Genomic DNA, 9,694 nt, shown 5'->3' with positions numbered 1-9,694 from the left:
TGTTTTGGTTTTATTATCAAAATTACTCATACAAATAAAAAATTATAATATTTTATTATTATTCCAACATAACATTATATATGCCTAAAAACGATTTCTTACTTTATAAATAAGATTTACTTGTTCTATTGGTAAATTCATAATTTTGATTAAAATAGAACAAAATATCATAATATAAAAAAAATTAAAATAGATATAGGTTGCTAATTTAGAGAGTAAGGTATCTAAATTTATTAATTCAGACTAAAGAAGAAGAAATGACAACTTTTTAAAGTACATTTGAGGGGTATGAAATGACAACTTTTCAATTCCTTACTTTGTACTCTCTCGGTTCCTAATTACTTGTCTACTTTTAAACTGACACATCTATTACGAAAATAATTATTGATATAGTGAGTTTATCATTTTACCCCTATTAATTATGAAGTGAATGAATTAAACGTTTAAAATTTTAAAAAAGTTCTACCTTTTCCATGTTTTACCTTCACAATTAAATATTTATTCTCCTAATCATTTTCCAAAACTTAACACTAAACATCATCTTATAGGAGTATTTTGATAAAATACCTATATCAATAATTATTTTCTTAAAGGGTGTATCAAGTCAAACAGTGACAAGTAAAAATGAACAAAGGAAGTATTTTTATTAACATATACTTAATATAAATATTTTGGAAAAAGTGTATCATTTAGTAATTTTTTTATTAAATAAAATTTTCTTCACTTAAATAAATTTCAAATTAAAAAATATCATTTATGTCTTTTTAGTTATGTAAAATATTATTTATTTCAAAACAAAATAAAAATATAACGTAACACTTGTTTTAAAATAAAGAAAAGGTATATAAAAATATAATTGCTTAGAAGTTGGGATAGATATATGTTAAAGAATGACAAAAGTCCCACATCAGTGGTTAATGAGATGGGTGGACTCCTTATAATGCTTGGGCAATCCTCCTCCCTTTGAGCTAGCTTTTGGAGTGTGAGTTAGACCTAAGACCTAATTTAACAATATAGACGAAGAGCCGTTTTTGTATCGATGACTATATAAAAAATTAAACACTTACAAAAAGTTTAGATAATCAACTAACTTAGCTGTTAAAATTTTCAATTGTTAATATTTATATTCTAAAAATATATAAAAGATTTATGGTGTAGACATATTGTCCAACTATAAAAGGACATAGAGATTCATGTTAATAATGAACCACACACACTTCATCTTTGTAAGATTTCGTTTGAGAGAGAAGAGAAAATGAGTCTTGAAGGAAAGTTGGTTTCAGAGATAAATATTAAGTGTGATGGAGATGTGTTTCATGAGATTTTTAGGCATAGACCACATCATATTTCAACTATGAGTTCTGATAAAATACAAAATGTGGATATTCATGAAGGTGAATGGGGTACCGTTGGCTCTGTCATTTTTTGGAATTTTACCCATGGTAAGTTGCCACCACTTTTTATACCACTTCAACTTCTTGTTATATTGATCAGAAGTGAATTTCGATTTTAAAGTTTATAAAATTCTATAATGATCTTGAGTTAACATAAAATAATAGTTTAACTTACTTGAGTAGTCCATAATAATATATTTACAAATATTATTTTGAATTTTTGATACTGCTAATTTTTGAGGTTGAATTAGATTGAAGATCCATTTAACAAATAAAAATAAGGATAATTTGAATCTACATGTACCTTAAGGGCTAGATCTGCCCTTATAATGTCAGCCTCCATTTTATGGTACTCTCTATGTTCTAAAATAAGTATTGTTTAAGGTTTTTAACACATTTATTACAAAAAAATTAATGATTGGTGATCATAAATAAAGATGCATGCATAAGTGCAGAATTTAAATATATATAAATTCAAACGATAAGCTTCTTAGCCTTAAATGTATTATATTTTATAAGTTATGATTTCAGATCTATTATATTTTTTACAAATTTAGTAAATATTTATGCGTAGACTTAAGATCTACATTGAGAGTACTCGATATAGATGAATCTGATATCACAACACTGCATCCCCATATGATCATTTGAATAAATTAACCTTATTGTTCCTCAAATTACTCTTTATCTCTCCTCGGACTTTTAGATCATTTATTGGTGAAAGGGTTGAGTTGACAAAAATAATTACTTCCTCTATTTTAATATGTTTGTGTGGTTTTGATTTGATTCAGAGTTTAAAAAGTAAAGGAATTTTTTGAATCTTATGATGTTAAACTAAAGATACATAGAATATTATTCAAATGTCTTTTAATCTTGTGGTCTTAAAATATGTCATGTGTAAAATTGAAATTAAAGAGATAAAAAAAACATCATTTTAAAAACAAACTAAAAAAAGAAAGGAACACAAATAAATTAAAATGGAGGTAATAATGTTATCTTGATTTAGAGACACTTACTTAATTTGAACCATATTGAGTGGTAAAACAATACTTAATTCAATTAAATGGAGTATTTTTTTGCACATTAGAGATTTGTGTAAATATAATATGCATAGATGAATTCAATATTTAAAGAGTCAATAAGTATAATTTGTTATATACACTTTATTTGAAAGTTGCTAACTAAAGCTTGTGTATATTGTAGATGGGAAGGAAAAGGTTGCGAAGGAAATAATTCAAGAAATAGATGAAGAAAAGAAGCTTGTTAAATTCAAGGTGATTGGAGGAGATATATTGGACTATTACAAATCATTTTACATCACTGTTCATGTTGAAACAAAGGGTGAAGACAATTTAGTTACTTGGATTTTGGAATATGAGAAGTTGAATCAAGATATTCCAGATCCTCACACACTAATGAAATTTTGTCTTGATGTTACAAAAGATATTGAGACTCATCACCTAACAGGAAAGTTAGTTTCTGAGATAAATATCAAGTCTGATGGGGATGTGTTTCATGAAATATTTAGGTATAGACCACATCATATTTCTAGTATGTCACCTGGTTATATACAAAATGTCGATATTCATGAAGGTGAATGGGGCACTGTTGGTTCTGTTATCGTTTGGAACTTCACCCATGGTAAGCCTACGTCCTACTCTTTCTTGTTATTCGATGTTTGATACTTACTGACTCAATTAATCTAGCTTTGTGATGCGTATGGTCCATTAAAGAGAAAATGTTTCCTACTTTTCATGAAGTTTTGAGTTCGAAATCCATAATATGCATTTTAAGCTTACTATTATCTTTTTTGTTCCAATTTATGTGAAATCGTTTGATTGGATTTAAAATTTAGAGAAAGAATAAGAAAAAGATAGGTTTTTAAAGTTGTGATTTACAATAAGTTTTAGACATTTGTGTGGATATAAAATATCCCAATAATGATAAACTAAAAAATTGAAAGTTAATTTGTTTCTAAAAATATACTACTCAATTATTGAGATAGGGAAGTAAACATTTTATATCTAAGTTAATTGTTCCAATACTCAGTACATGTTTTGTCTTGATTAAACAATTGGTCATAATCTAATCTTATGACAGCTTAGACAAGTCAAAATTTATAATCACATATAAAAATAAATAATTTTTTGGATCTGTTGGTTAGATATAGACCTGATAATTAAATGAAGGGTAAAACTTTGTTTGTTTTGATTAGGTAACTAAATAATAAAGAAATAAAAAGTGATTTTGAATTGGACATAATGGATTGCCACAGTTGGTTAGCTATAGACATGATAATTAAATGGACAAAACTTTGGTTAGTTTGATTAGGCAATTAAAATAATAAACAAATAAAAAGAGATTTTAAGACATTAAATTGTGACACATTATTTAGCTTAAATTGACATGTTCGATCCGTTAACCTAATCAAATTTTCAATGAGTTATGCTTCTATGCATTTATTAATTCGAATCATTTTAACTCGTTCAAATTCAATTCAAATACTCTCATTTGATAAAAGGAATTAGTAGTATTAAATTCTTACTATATATCTTTGTTTGTAGATGGGAAAGAGAAGGTGGCAAAGAATGTAGTTGAAGAAATAGATGAAGAAAAGAAGTTGGTTAAATTCAAAGTGACTGGAGGAGATATATTGGAGGATTATAATTCATTTTACCTCACTGTTCATGTTGAAACAAAAGGTGAAGATAATATAGTTACTTGGATCTTGGAATATGAAAAGAGGAATTGTAATGTGCCCGATCCACACACTTTAATGGAATTATGCCTCAATATCACAAAAGATATTGAGACTCACCATCTCAATTGATATATACCTACGACTATATATATATATATATATATATATATTGCTCGGATTCTTTGAAAATATATTGACAGATGCTATACTGTCACATGTGTGCCAATATTTTTAAAGAGTACGAACAATATATGGTGAATGCTTGGAACTAAGATGTTGTCTCAAGTCTTGTAATAACGTACGTTTGTTGTTATTAATGAGTGTGCTTTGAAATGTCTACTGCATGTAACAAGAATAAAAATAAAATAAGGCAAAATGAGTGAATATGTAATTTCTAATATATTTTGTTGTGGATTGAAAAAACAGTTTGTATTTTTAATATTGCTCTTGTATTTTTTTTCTATATTTGTTTTTGATATATTTTGGTCGAGTTGATGGCTTAATAGAAATAATCTCTATTTTCACAAGGTTAGGTAAGAGAAAGATCTATGAATACACCATATCTCTTGACTTTACTTACGAGATTACATTAGATATATTATTCATATTAGAACTTCAATTAATCTGAATTCATATCGCGTACGACCCATTAATAAAAAGAAAATGCTTCTTTTAATTAGGACTTCCCTTATTTACTTATCTAGGTCTTAATATTTACTCATCTCTGATGAAAAATGGAAGAGTCTTATCTACTAGCCACATGCCCACATCCCTCGAATAAATGATCTTTTTCTAAAAGAAATGAAAGATTGGTTTTTGGGAATTGTGTTCTTTACTTTCTTTCTAGAAAGTAAATATTCTCAACCATATTTTATATACAATGTCAGTTATATACATTATTATATAGCAACATGTCACATGGACTTGAAGAGAAATTTCCAGTGGAGTAAGGCACTATTCTTTTATCACATTATATTTTATAGGGTAAAATGACAAATATATTCTAGAACTATCGTAAATGGTATGCATATACCCTTTGTCATACTTTTGGGACATAGGTGTCCCTACCGTCAAAGAACTAGAGCATATATGTCCTTCACTCTAACGGAAGACTAATTAGGGACACGTGACATAATTTTATCCGTCGATCCGATATTTAATAAATGTTGGATCGATGGATAAGATTATGACACGTGCATGTCCGTTAGTATAAAAGGTATATATGCTCTAGTTTTTGGACGGCAAGAGCACGAGAAAATGATCAAAATAATCCTTAACGTATTGAGGTTACTTTATTTTGGTCCTTAATATATTTGATATGATCCATATAGTCCTTAATGTATTACGATAAAAGGTGTAACTTGTCGATTTCAAATACTCACTCAATTTCTTTATGAATTTCAGAATCACAAACATTGATCGTGGATCAATTTCGTCGGCTTTGATTAGAGCTATTGTATTTATCTTCAAATATTATCGATTTTTCTTAACAATGACACTAAAAGCTTCAAGAATTGCTTCTACTAGAGTTCACTCATCACCTTTAAATTGGAGAAGGTTTTGAAAATTAGGACTTAACCGATGAACTAAGAAGAGAAAAATACCTTTCTTTTTGACATTTGCTGTTCACAGAGAAGAAGAAAGTTTCTTTCGATGGCTGAGGCAAAAAAAAGAATGAATCACAAGCTCTTTGAACCAGAGCTTATGAAGGAAAACATAGAGGATGAAGAAGAATGGAAAAAGATTTTGGATTTATTTTTAGTGGGACCCAGGATCAAACTGAACAGAAAATTTTGATGAATTTGTTAATTTTAGGGCAAAAGATCAACTTGAGCCCCTTTTATAATACATTAAGGACTATATCAATCATGTCAAATATATTAAGGACCAAAAGAAAACAGCCCCTATATATTAAGGACTATTTTGATCATTTTCTCGTAAGGACACCAATGTCCAAAAAATATAACGGAGGATATCTGCATACCATTTACGATAGTTTGTGGGTATATTTGTCCTTTTTCCCTATTTTGTATATGTGATATACTTACATATATAGTAGGAGCCATTTTATATTAATGGACCTTAAATAAGGGTGAAAAGAAAATTAAAATACAGAGATATCTTTTTAAAAAAACTATTAAAAAATTCATGAATCGTTTCTTAAATATCCATTATCATAAAATATTTCATGTAATATTTTTTAAAAGATCTTTGTGTTCAAGTAAAGCTCTTTATATTGTAATGTCTATTTTGTAGTCTTGGCCTTCCGTAAATAGAGTTAGAATAATACGTTTATAATAAAAGCGTGTTATGTTTATTCTTGATTTAATACACTTCTTTTGAATGTCTAACTGAGTATTATTATTTTCTCTTCAACCATTATACCATTAGTTGATTGGATCATCAAACACAATGATTTTAATTTATTACAACAGAAATAGTAAAAATAGTATGGCCCTTATATTACATAAAGCATGTGGCAAATACCAACTAGTGTTTGCACATTATTTATCAATTAGAATGACCTAATACAAGGCTCATCCCATAACACTTATACATATTATAAAATTTACTAATAAAATTATAGCTTATGCAACATAAAATGCATCCTCAGATAACATTTTAGGAATCACCTCAATTTGCAATTTTACTTCACCACACTCCACATTTTGCAACATAAGTGTCATGTCTTGGATCAATTTGCCATTTTCCCATATGATGCAACTTTCCTTAGCTAAGCAATTGTCTTTATTTGGCTGAACTTTGACACCATTTGGAAGGTCTTGATGATAGCTCATTTCCAATGCTTTAAGATATGGTTTGATGTCTATCTTTGCTTCACCTATTTTGTCATCTTTACTAAATGTATCCTTGTCATACACAGTCTGAAAATATCATAATCATCAAATTAAAATTATATATATCGAGAAATATTAGTAGCTCAGTTGGTTGACTAATTGAGTTTTTACCTTCACTACAACAAAAAAGACATTGACATAATACATAAACATGATCCTTGACTTGGCATCAGATGAAAACTACGACCTTCAACTTTGGATGTACACAAATAGACACTTAAACTTTTATAAAATTGAACAAATGGGCATATCCGTCCTACATGACACCCTACATGGAGATTTTGTGTCCTACGTATATTATGCCATGTAGGACACGTGAGTCTACTTGTTCAATTTTATACAAGTTTAACTGCTTACTTCTGCACACTCAAAGTATGAAGGCATAGTTATCCGCTGAAGCCAAGTTAAGGATCATGTTTATGTATTATGCCAAAGACATTTAGTGATAATAGATTTTCTATCTATTAACCTAAAAATATTTAGCTACAATTGAGCTTAATTAGTTTCATTGAAGCATAATATGAAGAGAGAATACTCACCAAAACAATTTGAACATTTGGATTTTTCAGTGCAAGGGTCAATTCATCATCCCAGACAGGGTTGCAGTTGTTCTTCTTACAACTAGTCTTCACTTTCTATAAGACAATTGCAGAACATCAATACAAATAACAGATATTATTTAAACTTTGACATAATGAAACACAAAAAGACATATTCATGATTTTAATTAAGTTTATGAATTTTGGATTTACAACAAGATAGTTTTTCGAGATATATGATTTATGTACTTCATTCCAATTTTTTGTGAATATACTAGATATATGTGTTTGTGCTAGCAAGGGTCCAATATCTGTTTTTTTTTTTTTGTCTTAATTTATGTGATATAGATAGAATTTAGAGAGTCAATTAAATTTTAATATGATTTTTAAATATTCTAAGTTGTTAATTATTGTGATTTATAGTACTTTTTACCTAATTTTTAAATAATATATGTTATTCCGATCCCCTTGTCCTAATATATATATGACATATAAAATTTCAAGAGTGAATCAAATATTGTTAATTATTGAAATTTTCAATACTTTTTACTTAGTTTCCAAATTAAATAATACATGTTACTTCTTTTGTCCTATTTTATGTTGACACCGATAGATTAATTTCAAAAATTAGTCGATCTTTTTATATTTTTTAAAAAATATTTCAAGTTATCAATTATCATAATTTATAATTTTTTTACGTAATTTTTAAATATAAAAAAAATAAAAATAAGATAACAAAATTAAAACGGAAAAATCACCAATAAAATTACACAAATACCCTCAAAGTGCTCAAGCAAGCATATTAACCAGTTGCCTACTTGAGCACTTGAAACTTCCTCTTATAATATAGTAAAATTTGACAAGAAAATGGAATATTACAAAAAATGAATTAACTTATGGTAATAAATATTTGTATATTTATAAATTATTTCTTCAAGGTAAGATGAGTGTTTCTGATTACTAATATAAAAAAATATTACATTTGAACGGACTAAAAAGAAAGAGCAACACAATTAATTAGATAAAGAGAGTATATACATGAGCTTTTTAGAAACTTTATTAAACATAAAAACACATAGTCTAAGACCAAATTGTTGGTTTTGTAATAAATCCTAAGATATAAAAGCGAGATTTTCTAAAAATTAAAGTCATGGATGATCAAGAGTCGTAATTAATGAATGTAATATTTTTCATATAAAAATATAGAAGCTCGATCAACTATATTATCGAAAAACCTATCCTAGATATGCCTCTAAAAAACGATATATTTGACCATTCAATATGATCAAACTCATGAAATATGCAAAAATATTATCAAAGAAGAAGATATTATAACATGTACCTGATCACCCATGGTAACAACAACATAAGGATCACTATGAAATGTATCCTTGAGTGGTAGATTGATGCCTCTATGCACCCTAATTTTAACAAGTCCCAACATCGTTAAAAAAAAAATTGAAATTTTTTCAACTTAATTGGTTTATGTGCCACAACAATATATCAATATGGCCTTAGAAAAGGACTTTCATTTATTGCATGACCTTGTATTGATTTATTCTTTTTATCACTTCAGAATAATTCTAGCACTTAATTAGAATTTCAAAAAGAAAAAGGAAAATGGGAACTTATACCATCGGTCCATTATTCACCTTAAAAGAATCTCTCACTTTCTACTTAAAAAAATTATCGGTAATTTCTAATTAATTCATCACTAAAGTCTAAATAATTTTAGCTAATTAACTTTTTTCCAATAATCTATTACTAATTTATAACTAAATGAAATTAATATACAATTTTTTTTATTTAATTGTCAAATTTTATTCATAATTAACTCCTTATTTTGTAATAGTGTCTTCAAAGAGAATCTAATAACTTTCTAGAGTTATTCTTGAACGTCCTTGGCCTGGTTAGCTTTATTCCAATGTTATTCGAAAAAATTATTGAGTCGGATCCATTCATAACATTGGTCACACTACCTGCTCACATCTTTTATTAAAAGGATTTTTTTTGTAACATGTCATCGAATTATTATGAATAAATTATTTATATCGATCATTCGTTAAAAAATAGGTTTATCTATGCCATTACCTATATAAAAAGAGTTCATTTGTGTTATTATTTTTAACAGAAAATATATTTAATTTTGGAAAATTATTTATGCCACATGGTGTCACGCCCCGAGCCTACACCCTGGGCGGG

At 27.6% G+C, this 9,694-nt stretch overlaps 2 protein-coding genes across 2 annotated transcripts; one reads left to right on the top strand and one right to left on the bottom strand.

Moving 5' to 3' along the window:
- Window positions 1-1,194: 1,194 nt before the first annotated feature.
- Window positions 1,195-4,532, top strand: LOC102594120 (kirola-like). The gene is made up of 3 exons (XM_006367902.2): window positions 1,195-1,442; window positions 2,598-3,035; window positions 3,959-4,532. Exons 1-3 carry the CDS (start codon window positions 1,256-1,258, stop codon window positions 4,222-4,224), a joined length of 891 nt encoding a protein of 296 aa, XP_006367964.1. The 5' UTR covers window positions 1,195-1,255; the 3' UTR covers window positions 4,225-4,532.
- Window positions 4,533-6,533: 2,001 nt separating this feature from the next.
- Window positions 6,534-9,044, bottom strand: LOC102593804 (protein C2-DOMAIN ABA-RELATED 7-like). Its single transcript, XM_006367901.2, has 3 exons — window positions 8,835-9,044; window positions 7,493-7,588; window positions 6,534-6,980 (listed from the first exon to the last, which is right to left on the bottom strand). Exons 1-3 carry the CDS (start codon window positions 8,934-8,936, stop codon window positions 6,684-6,686), a joined length of 495 nt encoding a protein of 164 aa, XP_006367963.1. The 5' UTR covers window positions 8,937-9,044; the 3' UTR covers window positions 6,534-6,683.
- Between the last annotated feature and the right edge of the window lie 650 nt (window positions 9,045-9,694).

This window comes from Solanum tuberosum, unplaced genomic scaffold, assembly GCF_000226075.1.
Source record: "Solanum tuberosum cultivar DM 1-3 516 R44 unplaced genomic scaffold, SolTub_3.0 scf01209, whole genome shotgun sequence".
NCBI lineage: Eukaryota > Viridiplantae > Streptophyta > Magnoliopsida > Solanales > Solanaceae > Solanum > Solanum tuberosum.
Note: the sequence above shows the minus strand (reverse complement) of the source record. Positions and strands in the feature narration are given on the sequence as shown.